Source organism: Musa acuminata, chromosome BXJ2-6 (genome assembly GCF_036884655.1).
Source record: "Musa acuminata AAA Group cultivar baxijiao chromosome BXJ2-6, Cavendish_Baxijiao_AAA, whole genome shotgun sequence".
NCBI classification, from domain to species: domain Eukaryota; kingdom Viridiplantae; phylum Streptophyta; class Magnoliopsida; order Zingiberales; family Musaceae; genus Musa; species Musa acuminata.
The window spans coordinates 31394139-31417237 of NC_088343.1; the positions used below are offsets into that span (position 1 = coordinate 31394139).

The 23099-nt window shown below is 40.0% G+C and overlaps 2 protein-coding genes across 4 annotated transcripts; both read left to right on the top strand.

The window, feature by feature from the left end:
* Positions 1-247: 247 nt before the first annotated feature.
* On the top strand, positions 248-16038 carry LOC135615250 (uncharacterized). 2 transcript variants are annotated; one of them, XM_065113495.1, is made up of 3 exons: positions 248-370; positions 745-926; positions 15522-16038. In XM_065113495.1, exons 2-3 carry the CDS (start codon positions 745-747, stop codon positions 15706-15708), a joined length of 369 nt encoding a protein of 122 aa, XP_064969567.1. In that variant the 5' UTR covers positions 248-370; the 3' UTR covers positions 15709-16038. The 2 variants fall into 2 exon arrangements, with proteins under 2 accessions (XP_064969567.1, XP_064969569.1); XM_065113497.1 differs by having other exon boundaries at positions 256-370; positions 742-926.
* A 1231-nt stretch (positions 16039-17269) lies between these two features.
* LOC135615252 (E3 ubiquitin-protein ligase SINAT5) lies at positions 17270-22361 on the top strand. Of its 2 annotated transcripts, XM_065113500.1 has the most exons (4): positions 19167-20102; positions 20176-20257; positions 20996-21382; positions 21738-22361. In XM_065113500.1, the coding sequence occupies exons 2-4, from the start codon at positions 20222-20224 to the stop codon at positions 22092-22094; spliced, it is 780 nt and encodes a 259-aa protein (XP_064969572.1). In that variant the 5' UTR covers positions 19167-20102; positions 20176-20221; the 3' UTR covers positions 22095-22361. The 2 variants fall into 2 exon arrangements, with proteins under 2 accessions (XP_064969571.1, XP_064969572.1); XM_065113499.1 differs by lacking the exons at positions 19167-20102; positions 20176-20257 and adding an exon at positions 17270-17630.
* The last annotated feature ends 738 nt before the right edge of the window (positions 22362-23099 follow it).

The window sequence follows — 23099 nt, forward strand, 5'->3', positions numbered from 1 at the left end:
TAATCTCAATTTATTCACCTTATCACTAATCTTCGTTGACACCGTTGTAATCGATTTTGTGTAGTTGTTATCGTCGTCGAATATGTAGAAGAGAAAAAGGAAGAGAAGAAAAAGTAGAAGTCTAAGAGGAGAGGGAGGAAGAAAAAATAGAGGAATATTTTGATACATTTATAAAAAAGATAATTTAGATATATTAAAAATTATTAAAATAAGGTTGTAGACGGAAAATTTGCCAAAATGATGAAATGACCGATATCTCCTCCTCCGTCACCTGTAAAATCACGATATTACCCCTTCCATCGAGCAAAGAGGACTCATCGCGACTCGCCGATCCCCATTTCTCCCGTCTCCTTCAGAGTTCGATTCCGAGGTACTTCTCTTCCGCCTTACTGAGTTGTTGATCGAAATTTCTGTGAATCCCAGTTCTCGTTTCCATATCTTCCATGCTTCTAAAGGTTTTTTGGGTCTCCGATCACAGCGATCTAATCTTTCTCTGCTGGGAATCGTATGGATCTTCGTTGATCTTTAATTTCTTTCTTATGTTATTCTGCTTGCCCTTGTATGATTTGGTTTCACCTAATTCCATAAATTAAGGAGTTTTTCCCTCTGTCCTACTCTCTTATTAGGGGTTTTTTGATATTTCGGTGATTGCTTGGACCAGATTTGTGTTGATTGTGACGCTAGATATAGTCTTAGTTCTTAGCGCTACCAATGAGAACGGCGTGCTGATTGTTTGCGCAGCAGATGGCGTCGAAGTTGCACCAGCTTCGGTCGAAGGCTGTTCAAGCCTCGGAGTTCATTGCCAAGCATGGAAGCACTTACTACAAGGAACTGTTGGAGAAGAACAAGCAGTACATTGTTCAACCGCCAACCATCGAGACGTGCCAAGATCTGTCGAAGAAGCTCTTCTATACACGTCTTTCAAGGTCAGTCTTCATGTCGATGTGATTTCATTTTGGTCAGTTGCTTTATAGGGCATATAGACCACTGAAGATTGGGGTTTTGATGGGTGGGATTGGTTGGAAAGCATTTGAAATATTGAGTGATTTGAGGTCAAATATCAACTCAAGTTTAAAATTGAGTAGCTATACTGTGAATATGAGCGATAGCTAAAGGACACCAGTGATTAACAGGTCGCTTTATTTTCCTTCATTATCTGTGATTTGTGAAGAAAATATCTGCACTTTTCGCGCTGAACATGGCATGGCATACATGTAAAGTGTTATTCTGAATGTAATCTGGAGTTCTTTCTATCATTTGGATGTTTGTTGATCACTTTTGAATTAGAATCTTATTTCCTTATTCAGTCCTAGCAAACATTTATTTTTTCTTTTGTATGTTTAGAAATCATATAAAAACACTAACTAGAGGATGCCTGACTTACACTGTGGCATTGGTCACATGATGATTGGTGACATAGCAAATCTCTTTATGCCTCTTGTAAAGTTCTATAGCAATTGCGTTGTTTGGACCAGCAAAAGAGATGTCACTTAGTTTTCTTGTGATGGATTGATGCACCTAATTGTTAATGGTTTTTTCCTTTTTTTTCTAAATCAAGATCTCAGTTAAGTCAGAATGATCCAGTAAATCACTTGAGAGAAATGGATCCTAGAGTTGATTCTTAAATTGATTTCACTTGGACTCGAAATGACTTAGTATACGAGTTGGAATCTGATCAAATTTAGGAGTCCTTACCTGTAATGTTCACTGGCTTTGGGTGCTTCACATGGCATCAAATGTATAACTGAAGGTGCCTAACACAGTATAGACACATTGTGATAAGACCATAAGTTTGCTGTCAAGTAAGATGCACGGACTCACATCTATGGAGAGTTGGTACCAGCTTTTTCTTTAAGCTAATTATGTTTTGTTCAGTTTATTTAATTTTTGTTTAAGCTGATGTCCTAGTGAGTCTCGGAAGAACATCTGATTGAGAAAATGCGTAAAAGATCTATCAGACTATCAAATCAGTCTCAAAGGGGAACTATGAGTCACCCTTACGAGAGAGAGTTTTTTGGAGGCCATATTTATAATTTTATCCTTTATTTTTTTCCTTCGAAGTTTCTCTATTTTTTTTCTGTTGGTTTGTACGTGAACTGTTCTCTAAGGTCATCTAACTCTCTGGTTATTCATCAATTAAAAAAATATTTTTCATGTTATCTTCCTGCTAACATCACAAAACTTGAGATTTCAAATGGATCATTGGTTTACTGAATTTGATTTAACTAGAAATATTATCTTGTGCAGAGCTCAATGACAGGATAAAGTTTATGTAACCAACCCGAAATAGTTGGAAAATTATGGCTTCTTCTTCTTCTTTTTCTTGTTGTTGTTAGGATCGGAGCAGCACTAAGAGGGGGGGGTGAATTAGTGCAGCGGATTAAAACTTCGATTTTAGAAAATCTTTCGTACGATAAAAGCAACGTTTTCGTTTGAAACCGTTTCAATTGCGTTGAAAGCGTACGTAATAAGATGAGGGCAGTGAACTTAGCAAAGTAAAGGTTTGCAGAAAGATAAATGCATAAACATAAACGCAAACCGGAGATTACGCCGATTTTAAAGTGGTTCGGTCAAATGACCTACATCCACTTGCGAGGCCCCTCTTCGATGAGGCTCCCACCTTCCACTAGCAAATCTCTTGAAAGGGAAGGGTAAATACCCCTCTTACAACTCTTTACAAGCGGTTCACTCTCTTACAAATTTTCAGCAAGAAAGAAGGAGGTGAAAACTAGCAAAATGAAAACAAGATTAGCTAGGACTTTTCTAAGACCTTTCTCTCAAACACTTGCTGCTCAAAAAGTTGTCTTCTCAGCTGAGACTTGAGGGGTATTTATAGGCCTCAAGAGGATTCAAATTTGGGCTCCAAAAATTTGAATTCTCTTATGTTCCCGATGCTGGCGGTGCCACCGCCCAGCTAAGCGGTGCCACCGCCTAGCGCTCGGGTGCTGGGCGGTGCAACCGCCCAGCCTAGGCCAATTCAGCTCACTGGTTGGGCTCCAAACTTGGCCCAAACTAGTCCGAACTCGGGCCCAATTGGCCCCTACTTGGGTTATAGGATTAATACCTAATCCTAACCCTAATTAACGTGCTAACTACGAATTTAAAGATATTTTCTAAGCTATTACAAAGTCCGTAAGTCAAGACTTCTTCCGGCGAGCTTCCGGCGAACTTCCGACGATCTTCCGATAAACTCTCGGAAACCATTCTGCGGACTCCCGGCAAACTCCTAGACTTCACGATTTGATCTTGGCGAGTTCCAACGAGCTTCTTCGGTAAGCTTCGATCTTTCTCGGTGAGCTCCGCGAACTTCCAACGAACCTTCCGGCGAGCTTCCGAAAAACCCTTCGGCAAGCTCCCTACTCATTCTTGGCTAGTCCCGGCAGCATTCCCGACGAACCTTCGGACTTCCGTCGAACTCTCGAACTCCCAACGAATCCTTCGCGCTTGACTCCAGCACTTTGTTTCGCTTTATGTCTTCATCGTTATCGTAGTTAATCCTGCACACACAAACCAAAACTCAACTCCGATCTAGACAATTATTATAACGCGAATTGACATTTTGTTGCTCTGCACGTCATTGGTTGGCGCTTTGTCCGATTCTTCGGCGCATCGTCCTCTCATGCGGCTTGTTGCCCAATCGGCGGTTGACCTCCGCAACGCCGATATTCTTGGCGCAATTCTGCTCTTGGCCCGATGCCCGACGTCCGAAGCCTTCTGCCATCCAATATCCTAACGTGATCTCCTTCGGCTCAACGTCAATTCCTCCTGCCTTAATTGTCTAATCCTGATCGAGTAGACTTGCATCACTCAAAATGCAGTTAAACATAAACATAATTATCAATTGGTTTCATCATCAAAATACGAGATTCAATAATCTCCCCCTTTTTGATGATGACAACCAATTGATGACGGAGTTAAACTTGACTCCCGGAGTTTAAACAAACTCTCCCTATCAATATGTCATATTGATAGAACCTTGAATTCAAACTGAATTCAAGTCATTGCAATATTCATCATGAATACTTGCAACACGTCATTATGAACTCATGCATAGACTTATGCATATCATGTCATCAACATACTTCTCCCCCTTTGTCATCAACAAAAAGGAGAAGTACAACTATTCTTTGTGTTTGTAATATAAGTTCAACTCATTGCATGAAAAACATAATATTAAGTTTTATCATCATGCAGTTTTGAAGCTAGAAAATTTAGTAAGTAATGCATCATGCTTAGGACATTCAAGCTATCAAGTTTTAGATATGCAAGTTTTATAGCATACAAGATAGCACTTTTGGTAATGTTCAAGATAGCAAGTTCTACATCATGCAAGCTAGCAATATTGAGATGTTCAAGAAAGCAACTCTTGCTTCTTGAAATATGCAAATTTGTCAAGTTTTGCTAGATGTGCAAGTTAGCATTTTTGCCTCTTAAGATAGGCAAGATAGCACATTTGCTTCTTTTGAGATAGCAACTTTTTGCTTCTCTTTAGACTACAAGCTAGCAATTTTTATGATATGTAAGTTTCACAATATACAAGCTAGCGAAAATTTCGAAAGCAAATGCAAGATAGCTTTCTTGTGTAAGCTCATAATTCTTGCTTCCTATTGCAATGTGCAAGTTGCAAGTTTTGCTTCTTGAGATAGGCAAGATAGCACTTTTGCAATTTTTGTTTCTTAAGATAGGCAAGCTTGTGATGTTCAAAATAACAAGCTCTTTCTTCTAGAAGTGTCATTTTTGCTTTCTTTGCATAGTGTAAGCTAGCAAAATGTTTGAAAAAGTGATCAAGTTTTGCAATATATAAGCTAGCAAAAATGCCAAACTAGCAAGAGATAATGTTTTACATGAGGCAAGCAAACAATTTGGCAAATGTTACATTTGCATCTTCTCTTTTGAGAAGTGCAATTTTTGCTTTCATCTTGAATTTGTGCAAGCTAGTTAGTTTGCCTTTTTTCATAATGTCCACGCTAGAAATTCTTGCTCCCCCTTTGTCATTGTCAAAAAGAAGGGAAGACCCTTATATCAATTTTCATATTATGACAAAGGTAAGTATCATTCTTATTTGTGCATCATTATATATTCAAATTAAAACATACACAATTTCAATAACCTTATTTTTCATGCACGATACCAAAAAATAAATCAATCATCATTAATAAGCATATCATACATGATACTCAAACATTAAAATTTTCAAGCATTTATCAACATGTTGATCATGATACCAAACATTCATCATTTAAAGCATTTCAATCATTGTTTCAATCATCACTATAACTCATCATGCACAAAATGTAAAATCATCTAACATGATACAAACATTTATTTTCAAAATGTTTATCACTATTTTCATGTATGATAATAAAGTATTCATGATGCATATATCATCACAATACAAAGCAATTGCATGCATAATTTCAAATTATAAATATTTCAAATCATGAAGATATTAACTTGTCAAATTTCATCCGATCATTCATGATTATAACTTTTCATTTGTATACATCAAAATAATATCAAGAGTATTTCATGCATAATTTTAATCACCACATAAGGAATATCAAGAAGAAGGTAATTGGGTGATGCGATAAACATTTCATGAATACAAGGAATTGTATAAAAATCATATCATGAAAGATTAGAACATATGAATACCAAAAGGCATGATTTCTTTTTGAAAAACCTACTCATAAATAATCAAAAGAAAATCTTAGGAGATCGATTAATGAAAAAATCTTGATTCATAATAAATCTTAATTTGTAAATATCATGGAATCAAGATCATGATTTTGAATAAAACTCATTCAAATTCAAATCATCCAAATCATCAAAATCTCAACATTTCTTTCGAGAGATTCAAAATGGCATAGATAGTTTTATTGGTCTCTTAGGTAGAAATCAATAAGATAAAGGATTACATTTCATTTTTATAAATTTCTATTCATGTGATTTGCTTCTTATGAGCATGCCTTAGTCTTTATATGCCAAATCAATAAAAGCATTAAAGTTCAAGATGTAAAGGCAAAATCTTATAAGACAACTCATTTATAAAATATTCATCATGTTTATTTTCATGAGATTCATAAGATTGGTAAAATAAATTTATTAATCTCAATAGAATAGAAAATTCATTTCCATTTCATACAATTGATTTCATGTGAGAGTGTTCAAGTCTTTTTGTGAAAACATTGTATCATCATTTAAAGTCAAAACATAAGTTTCGTCATAAAGCCGTCAAGACCAAACACATCAAAAATAAAACATCATGATATCACATCTATCATCAAAAGACTATCAAGAAATTTATACATAGATGTACATGCACTATGTCATCTTAATATGTCATGAAAATGTCATCTTAATTCATCATAAAAATGATTAAACCAAAAACATGTTAATCCAAAATGAGAGTATCAAATCAACATTTACTTCAAAAACTCATGCATGACATAAAATCATCAAAATACATATGCATGGATTAATCCTAAGCATTATCACATATCATATAACTATAATCCATAATGTTGCATACATCATTCAACATTTCAAAACATAACATGCATGAAACCTTAGCAATATACTTTTCATTGATCAAATTTTTAATTTTTTCAAAGATGCTAAAAAAGAAAAACATGATATAATTTTTGAAAAATAATTTTTTTATTTCCTATTCCTACTATCTAAATTAAGAACTCATGAAAAACTTCAAGTAATTTCAAAATAATTCAAGAGAGTTGAGTTACTTACCTTGTAGTCGAAGCCCGTCAAAGCCCAATTCGCCGTTTCACCTTTGGAAGTTCTTGATTCATCCTTGGGTGCCTTCCTTTTCTTTGGCCTCTTCCTCCATTCAAGTTCATTGTTTATTTTAGATTTTTGTTTAATGAACTTATTAAGAGTTGGTGTTCGAAGTTTAAGTTCATCATTGTCCTCATCACTTGAGTCATCGCTCAAATGGTATTCATTTGTCCGAGGTTCCAAATCCTTCCTGTTCTTTGGAAGGTGGTTCAAGTGTTCATTGTGTTCATCATGTGCATTGTGCACCATTTCTATTGTCATTAATGAGCCGATAAGTTCTTCAAGTGGAAAAATATTTAAATCTTTTGTTTCTTGTATTGCCGTTACTTTTGATTCCTAAGCTTTAGAAAGTGATCGTAAAACTTTACTAACAAGTTCAAAATTCGAGAAACATTTGCCAAGAGCTTGTAAACCATTGACGACATCCGTGAAACGGGTGTACATGTCAACAATGGTTTCGCTCGGCTTCATTTGAAAAAGCTCGAAATCATGCACTAAAATATTGATTTTCGAATCTTTAACTCTAGAAGTGCCTTCGTGTGTGATTTCAAGAGTGTGTCATATGTCGAAAGTCGTTTCGTATAAAGAAACCTGATTGAACTCATTTTTGTCCAAAACGCAAAATAAGACATTCATAGCCTTTGCGTTTAAAGAAAACATCTTCTTCTCCAAATCATTCCATTGGTTCATTGGAAGAGAAGACATTTCAAATCCATTTTCAACTATGTGCCATAAATTCAAATCCAAAAAAAGTAAGAAAACTCTCATTCGAGTTTTCCAATAAGTGTAATCCATCCCATTGAAAAAGAGAGGACAAATGAGAGAGTGACCCTCTTGAAAGCCGTAAAGAGCCATTTCTATTTGGGTGTTAAACCAAGGTAGAAAAACGTGGCTCTGATACCAATTGTTAGGATCGGAGTAGCACTAAGAGGGGGGGGGGTGAATTAGTGCAGCGGATTAAAACTTCGGTTTTAGAAAATCTTTCGTACGATAAAAGCAACGTTTTCGTTTGAAACCGTTTCAATTGCGTTGAAAGCGTACGTAATAAGATGAGGGCAGTGAACTTAGCAAAGTAAAGGTTTGCAGAAAGATAAATGCATAAACATAAACGCAAACCGGAGATTACGCCGATTTTAAAGTGGTTCGGTCAAATGACCTACATCCACTTGCGAGGCCCCTCTTCGATGAGGCTCCCACCTTCCACTAGCAAATCTCTTGAAAGGGAAGGGTAAATACCCCTCTTACAACTCTTTACAAGCGGTTCACTCTCTTACAAATTTTCAGCAAGAAAGAAGGAGGTGAACACTAGCAAAATGAAAACAAGATTAGCTAGGACTTTTCTAAGACCTTTCTCTCAAACACTTGCTGCTCAAAAAGTTGTCTTCTCAGCTGAGACTTGAGGGGTATTTATAGGCCTCAAGAGGATTCAAATTTGGGCTCCAAAAATTTGAATTCTCTTATGTTCCCGATGCTGGCGGTGCCACCGCCCAGCCAAGCGGTGCCACCGCCCAGCGCTCGGGTGCTGGGCGGTGCAACCGCCCAGCCCAGGAGGTGTCACCGCCCAGCTCTCGGGTGCTGGGCGGTGCCACCGCCTAGGCCAATTCAGCTCACTGGTTGGGCTCCAAACTTGGCCCAAACCAGTCCGAACTCGGGCCCAATTGGCCCCTACTTGGGTTATAGGATTAATACCTAATCCTAACCCTAATTAACGTGCTAACTACGAATTTAAAGATATTTTCTAAGCTATTACAAAGTCCGTAAGTCAAGACTTCTTCCGGCGAGCTTCCGGCGAACTTCCGACGATCTTCTGATAAACTCTCGGAAACCATTCTGCGGACTCCCGGCAAACTCCTAGACTTCATGATTTGATCTTGGCGAGTTCCAACGAGCTTCTTCGGTAAGCTTCGATCTTTCTCGGTGAGCTCCGCGAACTTCCAACGAACCTTCCGGCGAGCTTCCGAAAAACCCTTCGGCAAGCTCCCTACTCATTCTTGGCTAGTTCCGGCAGCATTCCCGACGAACCTTCGGACTTCCGTCGAACTCTCGAACTCCCAACGAATCCTTCGCGCTTGACTCCAGCACTTTGTTTCGCTTTATGTCTTCATCGTTATCGTAGTTAATCCTGCACACACAAACCAAAACTCAACTCCGATCTAGACAATTATTACAACGCGAATTGACATTCTGTTGCTCTGCACGTCATTGGTTGGCGCTTCGTCCGATTCTTCGGCGCATCGTCCTCTCTTACGGCTTGTTGCCCAATCGGCGGTTGACCTCCGCAACGCCGAAATCCTTCGCGCAATTCTGCTCTTGGCCCGATGCCCGACGTCCGAAGCCTTCTGCCATCCAATATCCTAACGTGATCTCCTTCGGCTCAACGTCAATTCCTCTTGCCTTAATTGTCTAATCCTGATCGAGTAGACTTGCATCACTCAAAATGCAATTAAACATAAACATAATTATCAATTGGTTTCATCATCAAAATACGAGATTCAACAGTTGTTGTATCTACTCTCGATTACATATCAGTGGCTATTTGTTTACTGTTCTCTGTGCAAATAGTTTTAGAGACTGTTTAAAATTGAAACCTAAACCTCAATTTTCTCTTCCTATTGCTTTGAGGCTATATCATAGACTTGGTTGTTCCTTCCTGTCTCATAGTTTAAAATAGTGACTAATATAAAGTTTGTCTTAGCTGCTCCATGATGCTACTGATATGGTGGAATGTCTTGAAGCTTTTTTCCTTTGTATTTTTCCTGTGTTGGTACGACTAATGGGGTATGTGTTGTGCTGCTACTAAACAAAATAAAGTTCCCATATTGTCACGGACTTAGCTGGAATTGCCTAAGTCGTGAGGCACCCTTGTGGCCAAGACGCGAACTTAGCTTGCATTGCCTAAGTCGCGAAGCATTCTTGCGCCAACTTCTCGAACTTAGCTGGGATTGCCCAAGTCTTGACGTGCCCTTGCGATATGCGTCCGCAAAGGTCAGCCAATTTGCAACCTCACTCAGGTCCCGAAGGACCTGTAAAAAAGAAAGTTGATTAGTTCGAAGAACGAGCGACGAACAAGTCCCGACGTTTCGCGAAGAGGGAAGCTTTACAAGCAATTCAGCGAGCACCTTGCGCACATGAGAGAAAACAAAGAAAGGAGGAAAACAAGGACTTTAGAAGGTTGAATGAACAGCTGCAAGTCCACAAACAACTGCTCACCGGGTGCCGGGTGCGAAGACAAGTTCCTGTCAAGAAAATGTGCGAACTTGTGAAGATTGTTCAACGCCCGATAATATACCGAAGCCTCATCCAGCCCTGTGCCACTCGGGGGGTTCCAGGGTGCTAAGATGGCTGACATTTCGTGCGCTACAGCGGGCTGCAGAAAATAGCCCGCGACACGCGAAAATGGAGTCATTTTGGGGTTTTTTGGCCCGGCGCGGTGAGCGGTGGCACTGTGCACTGCAACCTGTTCGAACATGTATTTTTACAAGCAAAAACACACAAAACCAAGGCAAAACAGGTTGTCATATCTTTGTTCAAGCATGCAAAAGCGTCAAACGGCTCGTTGAACGAAGTTGTTGCGAGTGCGCGACAATCGCTTGTGACATTCTCCCCCACTTAAACTGTCGACGCCCTCGTTGACGCTTGTTGGTAGTTATTGATGATTGCTTCTTCATGTCGTAGGGCATCTTCGGGCTCCCAACTGGCTTCAGTTCAGGGAAGTTTTTGTCATTTCACCAAGTACTCGGTCTGCTTAGCTCCATTGGGTAGCTTTATCTTGCGATCCGCCAGAATGATTTCAACTTGCTTCTCGTAGGAGGCTCTGGTGAGGGGGGGGGGGGGGGTGGGGGGGTAGCCGAGTTGCAACACTTCGGGAAGCATCTTGCGGATCTGAGTGGTAGGCTTTCAAGTTGCTGGCGTGAAAAACATTGTGAATTTTGAGCCACGCCGGCAGCTGCAACCTGTAGGAAACGTTGCCCACCCTATTGATAATTGGGAAGGACCCTTCGTACTTGCACACCAATACTTTGCGTACTTTGTTCCTAAAGAATTGGAGTGATGTTGGTTGGAGCTTCACTAACACCAAATCACCGACTTTGAACTCTTGTGGTTGCCTTCTCAAGTCGGCCCACTTCTTCATCTTTTTGGTCGTCTTCTCCAAGTAAGCCCGCATAATATCTGCATTTCGGTACCATTCTTTGACAAAGTGATATGCTGACGAACTACTCCTAGTGTATCCGATAGCCAGGGTGTGAGGAGTCGACGGTTGTTGTCCTGTAATGATCTCGAAAGGGCTCTTGTTGGACGTAGAGCTCCTCCACATCAGTCCCCATCTTCGGCTAGTAGAAGGCCCTCTCCACGAGAGCTAAGGTTCTGTGAATGCCCGGATGTCCAACCCAAAGGGAATCGTGACACTCTCTTAAGAGTTCACGTCTAAAATTATCCACTCGAGGAACATAAACCCTATTCCCTTTTGTGTAAACGAGTCCCTCCTAGACCTAAAATCGTCGTATCTTGCCTTCTTTGATGAGCTGTATTAGGGTTACTACCTAGGGATCACTATACAGTCCATCCCTGATCCTGGAAAGGAAGTTGGAGTGCAACTGATTTGCTTGGCCTCTGCCCTCCAACTACATGGCGTTCACTCGCTCCACCTTCCGGCTCAATACATCGGCCACGACATGTGCTTTTCTGGGCTTGTACTCCATTGCTATATCAAACTCAGCCAGGAAGTCCTGCCATCGTTCTTGCTTTGGGCAAAGTTTCTTTTGAGTTTGGAAATAGCTCAAAGCGATATTGTCTGTCCTCAACACAAATCGCGATCCAAGAAGGTAGTGCCGCCAAACTCGTAGACAGTGGACCACCGCTGTCATCTCCTTCTCGTGCACCGGATACCGCCGCTCGGTCTCGTTGAGCTTGCGGCTCTTGTAGGCCACTAGATAACCCTCCTGCATGAGTACTTCCCCAATAGCGAAGTCTGAAGCATCTGTATGGACTTCGAAAGGCTCCCTATAGTCTGGCAATTTGAGCACCGGTTCTTCCAACACAACTCCAAGATTGCTCCTTCTAGGAATGCAGTTTCACATTTGTCAGACGCCACCTCCAAGACTGCTCCTTCTTTAGTAACTCCGTCAGTGGAGTTGCACGTTTTGAATACTCTGCTATGAAGCATCGATAATAGTTGACAAAATCAAGGAAGGATCTCAACTCTGGTACCTTATTTGGAGTTTGCCATTCTGCAACAACTTACACCTTTGATTGGTCCATCCGAATGGAGCCATCCTCGATTTGATGCCCCAAAAACAAGATCTTCGTTTGAGCAAAGTAGCACTTCTCCCTCTTCACGAACAAAGTGTTCTCCCTGAGAACCTTGAAAATTGTCCGAAGGTGCTCGATATGCTCCTCGAGCATTTGGCTGTAGACGACGATATCGTCCAAGTAGACGACCACAAACTTTATCCAAATCCTTTTTGAATAATTGGTTCATAAGAGTGCAGAACGTGGCCGGAGCGTTGGTTAAACCGAAAGGCATCACCAAGAACTCAAACACTCCATACCTGGTCACACAGATAGTCTTCGCTTCGTCACCTTCAGCAATGCGCACCTGCTAGTATCCCGACCGGGGGTCGAGTTTGGAGACATACTTGGCCTCTTGCCCAATTGGTCGAACAAGTCCGCAATGAGTGGAATTGGATACTTGTTCTTCACCGTCACTTTATTGAGGGCTCGATAATCGGCGCATAGTCGGAGGCTTCCATCTTATTTCTTTTGGAAGAGAATTGAAGCTCTGAATGGTGCTTTAGAACTACGGATGAGACCATCGCTTAGCAGTTCATCTAACTACTTTCTGAGCTCTGCCAACTCTGGAGGGGGCATGCGGTAGGGTGGTCTCGCTGGAGGCTTCACTCCTGGCTCCAGCTCGATGTGATGATCCACGCCTCTGCGTGGCGGTAGAGTCTTCGGCTACTCGGGTGGCATAACATCTGTGAACTCCTTCAAGACGTTCACCACCACAGTAGGTTCATGAATGACCTTCTCGTCGAGTGGCTCTAGCTTCATAGCAGCCACGAATGTTAATTCGCCTTTTCGTACCCCATTCTTCAGTTGTAATATCGATATCTGTTGGGGTTCCCTGGTTCTTCTTTGAGAGACGGGAACCACACAGGGGTCGTCACCTCCCATCATACATAGGGAGTTTAGGAACAACATTGGTTCCAACTTCGCCTTGTGCATGAATTCCATTTCAAGAATCATTTGGAAATCGTCCAGTAGCACCGCCAACCCGAAGATTCGCTTGGCCTCTGAGTTCACCGCCTTCATTCGACTTGGGTTCTTCTCCAAGATCAGCCTAAGTCGCTTTGCTTCTCGATTGGCAATAAAGTTGTGGGTAATGCCCGTGTCCACCATTGCATGGGTCGTTTGACCATTGAGCTTAATGTCTACGTACATCAGCTCGTTACTTCCTGCTTTTTACGGTCTTGTCTTCATGTTCTCCCCAACTTAACCCCGCATAGCGTTCAACAAACGCATTGCCCCCATCCGGGGTCCTTGCGACTCCACATCGTCGCTGCTGGATTCTGAACTACTCGAACTAAGAGCGACAGCCTTGCCCTTGTCCGATTTGGGAGGATGGATAGAAGCTTTTAAGGCATTGAGTGCTTGTTTCTGTGGGCACTCTCTCACTATGTGCGGCCCTCCACACAAGAAGCATCCGCCAGGTTTTGGGGCCTTGTCTTTTGAGCTTAGCCCTTTATGAGAACTCTTCTTCCTTTGTTCGCCCCCGGGCTCCTTCCCTAGAGAATATTTTGGGGAGCGATTTTCTGAAGATTGTTTCCTTTTTCTCGGGTCTTAAGAGGAAACAAAGTCGGTGAGTCTCTCTGCAGCAGCAATTGTCCCGATCACATCGGTGATATTCCTTCGATGCAGTTCTTGTTGCGCCCATGGCTTCAAACTATCGAGGAAGTTGAACAGCTTATCCTTCTCGGACATGTCCTGTATGTCCAGCATTAGTGCAGAAAATTGCTTCACGTAGTCTCAAATGGAAGTTCTTTGGCAGAGTTGTCTTAGTTTCCTCCTTGCAACGAATTTTATGTTCTCGAGTAGAAACTGAGTTCTCAACTCTTGCTTTAAGTCCTCCTATGTGTCCTCCTATGTGCCTACCGTTGATAGACTACATGTCAAAGAAGAAAGTTTAACCCTAGTCTTAATAAATTGATTATAAGATCATGTCCAGTGTTGCTTGAATTTGATTATCATGTTACTTCTTAGTCTAGCAATTTGGTGTTACTTTATAGATATATGTAATCTTTTATAGTATATGATAAGTTGCCACATGACAATAGCTTAGGTGTTCGACAGACTTTGGTTATCGTATTGAAGTTTCTTCACGGTTCCCACTGTGGGCTACTAGCATCATTTATGAGGGAGAGACAAGTATTTGTCTATATTGAATAATAGCTAATTTAGTAATGAAAGATGATTGTAGTAGCTAATTCATTATTTCCAGATTTGAATTGCGGATTGTTGTTCATTCTTGACAAAATAATAACTTCAAAATCTTTTAACAGCCTTATCCTTTTAAGGCGTTAGTGATCTGTATCGTTCACCTGTGAACGACCAAGATGCCTTGTAGATGACAGGCATCATGCCTAAAGGCTATTTATTGTTTCAAATAATAAAGGCTTTAGTTATTTTGATTTAAATATGCACGACTCATATATTCCATCCTTTTCTTTTGTTACATGTGATAACTTTTTCTACTAGTTATAACAGATTTTGTACTTTTAAAAAATATCATTATCTTAAAGATTTATGTTCTCTCTTTTATCTTCATTTCATCTCGTGTAAACAGTGGTCCTATGCTTAATTAGAAACAAACTATCATTTCAGTAGACTGGCATCTTTAGGAAAGGATGCTACCGGTCAATATGCTAGTTTTCAAATTAGAGTTGAATTCAGATAGAGAACCCCTTAAACATCATTGCTGAAACCTTTGCGTTCAATCTTCCTGCCTGAGAGTGCCAACACTCTTGAGAAACATTGTTTCTCTTTCCCCCGTTGTTGTGCCTGAACTTATTGTGTTGTGTACAAATTACACACACCCTGATATCTAATTTGTTGAAAGCTTTGTTGATGTTGGTGACAAGTACTTCACATGCTGGGTGGTTAACTTGTGGAAAAATTATCTTCCACTGTGGTCATGTGGAAAAATTATAGCTGTTTGATGTACTTACATCCTACTGCACTATTTCATTTCTGAGTTTAGCACTATTTATGCTATGCCTTATTGCAGATTCTTATGCAGCTGCCCAATATGAATTCCTTCTCCTACCCTTTTGTTTTATCCTTTCTTTCAGATTTTCTTTCCTCACTCTTTGTTCCTTTTATATATCTCAGTGACGGCAAATGATTTATGTAGCCAAGCCTAAGCAGTTGGGACCCTACTCCTGGACCCTTCCTTGTACCCCAAATAGTTGGGGACTTTGGCTTTATTGTTGTGGTCGTTGTTGTACTCCTTGACCTCTCCCTCCCACCCCCAGAATTGCAAAGTCTTAGTGTTCCCTCTCAACTTCTGAAATGGGGTTTCTCCTTGTTTGTACTAGGCAAATCAGGAGATGTCTTAGCTCGGCATGAGTCCATAACCATATATAATAGGACTCGGATGAGATTTACAATCGTATCATACTTGTCTTAAAACAAGCAATCTGCAGTACTAATGCCTTGTCTCTCTACAGCATTCCTGGTCGTTACGAGTCATTCTGGAAGGAGCTTGATGGCGTGAAGCACATCTGGAGAAACAGGCAGGATCTGAAAGTTGAGGATGTCAGCATCGCTGCCCTGTTTGGGCTCGAGTTATATGCATGGTCCTGTGTTGGCGAGATCGTGGGAAGAGGATTCACTTTCACAGGCTACTATGTCTGAATGAGTCTGACTTCTGGATCCCAATAAGTTTAATTTCTTCTTAGATGCTCAAGCTTCTGACCTCATTTTACATGCACAATTTTGTTCACCCGATACATTTTCTTAAACTGGTGGTCAGCAAAACAAGCATAGTTGCGGCAATAATCTGCTGGCTTGTACCTCTTCTGTCAGTGTTTCATGCATTGGCTATTGTCGCACACTTGCACTATCTCAACCCCCAATTCTACGGAAAGCCCCTCAATGTGAGTAGACATATGTACGTCCGGACTCGATTGCCAATCTGCAGGTATGTTCGATGATCATGTGCAATATATATTTCAAGATTATTAATCCCTTTGATTTAGGATTTTGATATTGATTTATGGTGATGCATAGAATAATCTTGTGTATATGGCGCATTGTGTTTCATAAGGGCCTAACGTTAACATGGACTAAGTTCTTTGCCAACCGTATAACACTTCCGTTAAAAGTGAGATTAGTACTTCTGTATTCAACTTAGATCGATAAACCTTTCCCATATTGCAAAAAATAAGGAAAATTTGTGTATGACCAAATTATTTTCTTGTCATTCTTAGATAATATTATCTAATTATTTTGTCAAATGAACTAAAGATTGGTTTGACTGCACGTTAAATTGATCGTGTGTAAAGGGGGTGGGATCATCCAAAACACATTTTATAAAGCCCACAAGATCACCACACAGTACTCACTGTCATTTCACACAACATAACCAACCGTGCCCTGCCCCCGCTTGCATGCCAAACGTATATTTTACCGAAACAAGTATATCCCTTTACCAAAAGAAGGCAAGAAAAAAGAGACAAACAAGGACGAGTGGTATGCAACTATCTGCCCTCTTTTGTTTCCACTCCCGTCGTTATGTATGCCTCCAAAGTCAACTATTTTCATATTTATTACTTTAGGCCCAAAAATTATACGATAAGTTTTTTAAAATATAATTTAACTTTGAAAACTTTTGATAGAGCATTCCAACTTAAAAAAATCTTTATAAGCTGCATGAAAAAATTATTGTATCTTTACCTTTGTCAAATTTATTATCGTCTCGATTGAATCTATCATCACATTCTTCCTGCATCATCGTTGTAACCCTCATGTGAGAAAGGAGGGATCGTTGAAACTGCCTCCAGTATCGCGTCTACTATTTTCAAAAATAAACATCTAAATGATTTGATTTCTATATGAGTTATAGTGTTTTTAGTACATTTTAAAAAATACTATAACTTTCGTAACAAAGTTAAATTGATTGAAAAATTAGAAAAATACTTATGATTCTCATTTCATAAAGTAAAAATTATTGTGGAGGGTTAAAAAAAGGAACGGGGAGGGGTGGGGGTGGTGCGCGGGAGGGTGGAAAAAATTAGGCAGGTGTGTGACTCTCAAATTAAAAGTATATTCAAAATTAGATGAACCAGCGAATGCTATTAAGGAAATATGAAAAAAAAAAAAACATATGGGAAAAGCCAAAAGGAGGAGGTTTTTTCTTATGGGAAATCGTTATATATATATATATATATATCTTCTCGCTCATCAGTTCCCTGTTACCCTTCTCTCTCTCTCTCTCTGTCTCTCTCTCTCTCTATCTCTCTCTCTCCACCTGTTTTCCCTGCAAAATCTCTCCTTTTTTCCCCTGGGATTCCCCTCCCGATCGAGACGGGGAGGGTCCGGCGGTGGAGAGGGGTTTTGATCTCTTGCTGTTTTGATGAATGGAGTCGGATAGCGTCGATTGTGTCTCATTGACGGATGGGCTTGATGAGGAGGAGGTCACCCAGCACCGCCACCCCTTCCCCAAACCACACGGCAGCGGCGCTCCCCCTCTCCCCGGGATCGCGCCCGCCACCAGCGTCCACGAGCTACTCGAGTGCCCCGTCTGCACCAACTCCATGTATCCCCCGATCCATCAGGTCGGTATTTCGTATTTTGGAATTTTGGGTTGTCTTCAAAGTGATGGTGATCGGGCGATTACGAGATTATGCATTCTTGACACTGGGTTTTCCCATTAGATTTTGGAATTTTATTATCAATAGTTGTGATTTTTCTGATTATTTTGTTAGATGTGATAATAAGGGCAAGTATTTGGGCTATTTCGGCCAATAATTTGTGAAAAGCTTGGTAATTGAATGGTTATCGTGGTGACTTATAGTTATTAAGATCATGCAATAATTGGAAGCTTTATGATAGTTGAAAGACTCAGATGCAGGTTGATTCGGCTTAATTGCGCGTAAGTAGAGAAATTTGACTTTTGTGGGTTCCCCGTGGCAATGTTAACATCTATTTGGTCAATCTTGTTTCACTACGTTTCTAATTTTGAACGTGGGTCGCAATGAGATCTGATACTGTATTACTAATTAAAAATAGGGGGCCATATAGATCTTGTTTCAATTGGTTGCTTGGCATGTGGATTCGAAATTTAATTAAATGATCCAGAGTAGTTGTTGATGTTAGGACATATACGATGGATTATAAAATTTAATTAAATGATCCAGAGTCGTTGTTGATCTTAGGACATACATAAATGATGAAAAAACCTTCTGATGGATCTAAATGAATTTATTGATCTGAAACGTGATATGCTTCTTTATTTGTCCTGTCATTGGTTCTTATGCTTGGTAGTTCTTGGCCTGTACAATTTAAAACTGATTCAGATTTAAATACCATAGCATATACACTGACAAAATTTTGGATCTGATTTTTATTTCACAGCTAGTTATTGCGATGTGTTGAATGCAGTTATATCATCCAGTTGAGGTTTATGTAATCCACGGTAGAAAAAGTACTGGAAAATGGGAATTTTTTTGTGGGTTATAGTTATGTTGTAGCAATGATGAGTCTGCTTTATGCTTTCCTTTCCGTTTCATTGTGTAACAGCTGAGCGAGGACCTGGTTAGATGCCTTTTCATATTTGACTTGGGAATTTTTGGGTTGTTTTTAGGCTCTTAAATGCTTTGCTGAAGGATTTGTGGTTATCTCGTTTCTTTAAATTGTTAGCAAAATATAGACAACTTTTGCGAAACTAGAGCTTATTTGCATAATCATGATCTCATGGAACCATGTATTTAGACATATTAAATCATGGTCGGATAGACTAATTCGGTTTATCGGCAAGGATAAACATGTTTGCTATTAACTGCTTATTTTGAATCTGCTTACGTCCTACTTGGTCTTATCCTGTATGGGGGAACTTCTACCACACAAAGGAAGTATAGGAATGCTGGTAAAGTTATGTTTGTACCCGGTTATATTTCTCAGAAGTTGATTGGCCTCATTGTTAGAAGTCAAACATATGCATTGTTTCTTTGATCTCCCAAGAGAGTTCTAATTTTGGCTGTTTTGATGGTTTAAGAAATTCCAGGTTGTTGCAATGGTTTCAGACAATCTGTAGCAGGGCCAATGTTTTTGATATAAAATCATTAAGAGAAGAAGCCTTTTCTGTCAGTGGGACAGAAATCTAACAGATCAGGATTGCTTCAGCAGTTTCTATGATCCGATCTGTTTTGCCACTTTGACTTGAAAGAGCTTTGATTGATTTGGACTAATCCCGAAACTGGGTTTTGGATTGGGAATTATCGACCCTAATCTATTTTCTGTTGTTTCATGTTGGGATCGGTCAAGAAAAAAAGAATGGTGATTTTAACGTGACAAAATTTGAAAGCTTCAGGTGTATGGTAGTATGATTGGAAATTATTGAAGCCTTTGGATTGCATCATTCGTGTCAGACTGCGGCATTTGTTATCTCAGTTTATTACAGAGTATTTTGTGCAAGCTTTGTTATAGTTAAGGATTGCCATGGTGCTGGCATGTTCCGTGACCACAGGATATCAGAATATGTTGGTGCCATGACCAGTTATGTGCCTGCTACAAATGTGCATACTCAGTTCTAAATGATTGGCATGGGCATGCTGCAGAACATGGCTACATGTCCAGTGGATCCTACCATATTGATCACTCTTGTGCCCATTAAGTTGATGCTTCGTTGTGGTTATTATATCTCTTTATTGTTACTAATGACATGTTTTAAGCATGACTGTATGATTTATCAGTGTTTTTAAAAGGCATTCGGGTGCTCGTCTAGGCGCTCGAGCAAGGCGAGGCCCAAGCGCCTCGCACAAGGTCTAGGTGATGTGCTTCTCTTAAGTGCCGCCCGGGCGCTCGAGCAAATCCAATGAGTCAAACCAGATTTTGGACTCTCGTTCGATTCAGCAGTGACTTAGTTGGCTCAATCAAACCAACTAAGCCCAACAGTAAAAAAATCGAAACCCACTTCCCTCCCTCGACTCGCTCGGTAAACCCTAGGATCCCTCGTTGCATTCTTTGCAGCTGACGGAAAGGTCCAATCTTCCTCTTCCACCACTAAGTCCTTTGCCGCTGACATAAAGGTTCAAATCTTGCTCCTTCACTGCTGCTTTTCTCGTGCGCAGCTCCCTCTACTGCCTAACCGTTTGTGTGCAGCTCCCTCCGTCGTCAAGGGACAGTTCCACAGCTTTCTCCGTTGTTGATGTCACCGTCCACAACTTCCTCTTGCTGTCCGAAGGTTCCTCCCCCTACTGCACACTATTATAACAACTGTTGAAAGTGGATTAACTACTATTAAAAGCGGATTGTTAATCCTTAGAACTGATAATTAAAACTATTGTTACCATATTTTATATTATATATATTTTTATATATTTTATAATTATATATTTTATATATTTTAATATTCTAGAACGCCTAGCTTCGCTTGGGTTGGCGACTAGGCGCTCAGGCATTTTGGGACCTTGGCGCGTAGTGCTTTTAAAAACACTACGACTTACAACCATTTTGATCTGATTACGTTATGCATAGGTATGAAAACAGTTCAGGTTTGACTAAGATGAACTGTTTAATGCTTTTCCAATGCTTGTAGATCTCCTCTTGCAAATTCTGAATTATGAACAATTTAATCAGTCATTGACCAGCAAGTATGATGATCATGTATCTTCAGAAAACATCAGATAATGTGTAAGTTTCCTTTCGACTGTTTTGTAATTCCTGCGAGGCACCATTTTCAGATGAACTGCTTCTTTTCTTCTTGATTCTATTTAATAAATGCTGCCTATTATGTACCTGGATTTACATAGTGCCTGATCAATTTGATAAAGGAAAGATTTGTACAATTGATATATTTATGTGCATTATAAATGTTTCCCTGTTATTAGTGATAAGGAATAAATTGGTATCACCTACTAAATTTCTTGCTGCTGTTAATTTTTTGTTCCTGTATTGAAATCATGTTTTCTAACTTTTGCAGTGCCGTAATGGGCATACACTCTGCTCAACTTGTAAATCAAGAGTGCATAACCGGTGCCCTACTTGTAGACAAGAGCTTGGGGACATCAGGTGTCTAGCACTTGAAAAGGTGGCCGAATCACTTGAGCTGCCTTGCAAATATAGCACACTTGGCTGCCCTGAAATCTTTCCCTACTACAGCAAGCTCAAGCATGAAGCACGATGCAACTTCAGGCCTTATAATTGCCCATATGCTGGATCCGAATGCTCAGTTGTTGGCGAGATTCCTTTCTTGGTCGCACATTTGAGAGACGATCATAAAGTAGACATGCATACCGGATGCACATTCAATCACCGTTATGTAAAGTCGAATCCACGAGAGGTTGAAAATGCAACATGGATGCTGACTGTAAGTATGCTTGAGGCCTTTAAAGTTATGACCAAAACTTTCCAAGTTCTCACGACCACTTTGCAATTGTTAGTATATTTCATTTCATTCATAGTGTGCAAGTGTACTCAAATTGATTAGATTGGGAAGGAGGCTGAATTTTCATAATATTTTGTTGAAATGGAATCCATCAACTGCCAGATTGACCCTTTACAGATTTACAGCCTTTTCTGGGAGTCCACAAATTCAATTCTATTGTAGAGATATATAGAAAGTGGAACGGTTCCTACATAAAAAGAATACAATATTTGTAATCATACTGATTTTGATATGGTTTTGAATTAAATTCCTCACTCCATGTTTTTTGGCCATCCAGGTCTTTTACTGTTTTGGACAGTACTTTTGCTTGCACTTTGAAGCCTTCCAGTTAGGTATCGCTCCTGTTTACATGGCGTTTCTACGGTTCATGGGTGATGAAAATGAGGCAAGGAACTTCAGTTACAGCCTTGAAGTTGGGGGCAATGGCAGGAAGCTAACATGGGAAGGTACTCCACGTAGCATCCGTGACGGCCACCGCAAAGTCCGAGACAGTCATGATGGTCTTGTAATACAGAGGAACATGGCCTTATTCTTCTCTGGTGGTGACAGGAAAGAGCTGAAGCTGCGTGTCACAGGCCGGATATGGAAGGAGCAGCCAAACCCTGACTCTGGAGTGTGCGCCCAGTCTCTATAGGTGAGATCCGAAACTTGTATGTGCCATTATGTCAATGCAATGTGTGGCTTTGTGGTTGCAATGTGGTGCGTAACCATATCGCACTTTGATGCACGTTAATGCGATAATTGTGAATAGAGGAATGGATGTTTATGTGGTTTGAAAACATGCATCCTGGAACTGTAGTGACTAATAACAGTATCTTCTGTCAGTACAGTAGGATACATGATTTTGAATATTTTCCCTTTATTTTATTTTAAAACAAGAATCTTTTCTGTTCCTTTTCCAGATGAGTTTATTATGAGTAGTCTTCATCTTGTCATTTTCCAAAATAAATCGAGTTTGTGTATCAGAAGTTGGGAGAGTAATTTGCATTATGAACTGATCAAAGGGTATAGTGTTTTGGTTCTTCAGAACTTTTTTGAGTTATTGGTTTTTACTATATTTCTGAATCTACTCCAATCGGATGGCTTTGTCACCCCATGCACTCTTGTTTATGACATCAAAGGCCAAGATCAGTCAGTTATTAGCTATGAGGAGGGAGAGTTTTGCTGCCACTCGGTTTCTCTGACTTATTTCAGAGGCTTTTTGTCCTCTTAATATGCTTTCTTTCTTCCTCTTGTTATGTGATATCGAATAAAGAGTCTTTTGGCAACATTGGAAGGAGTTGCACAGGGACGCGCTATTGGAACTCTCCAATACCAACTCTTGTATTATCTCTCAATTTACACAATATATTTTCTGATGGAATTACAAACATTAATGGTACATGGTTTATATGGTAGAAGAGCAATCGCTCTGATGTTTACTAATTGATTATGTTTGTGGCTCTTTTGTAGCTTGGTGGTGTGACAGATGGAGCCAGCCATGAACCTATGTTAGATTTACTCATGCAACACAACTATTTAATTCTTGTGAGTTTTATGTGTGTATGATTCGAGTCCAGGTATCCAGAAATTATGCTAACATACGTTGAACATGGTTTCATCAAGTTGCACGGTGTATCTTTTCGAGGTATTTGTTCTT

Coding starts and splice junctions, on each gene's coding strand:
- LOC135615250 (XM_065113495.1), top strand. CDS start 745: ATGGCGTCGAAGTTGCACCAGCTTCGGTCGAAGGCTGTTCAAGCCTCG. Junction 927..15,521: donor TTCTATACACGTCTTTCAAG/GTCAGTCTTCAT, acceptor GTCTCTCTACAG/CATTCCTGGTCGTTACGAGT.
- LOC135615252 (XM_065113499.1), top strand. CDS start 17,433: ATGGAGTCGGATAGCGTCGATTGTGTCTCATTGACGGATGGGCTTGAT. Junction 17,631..20,995: donor TGTATCCCCCGATCCATCAG/GTCGGTATTTCG, acceptor TAACTTTTGCAG/TGCCGTAATGGGCATACACT. Junction 21,383..21,737: donor ATGCAACATGGATGCTGACT/GTAAGTATGCTT, acceptor TTGGCCATCCAG/GTCTTTTACTGTTTTGGACA.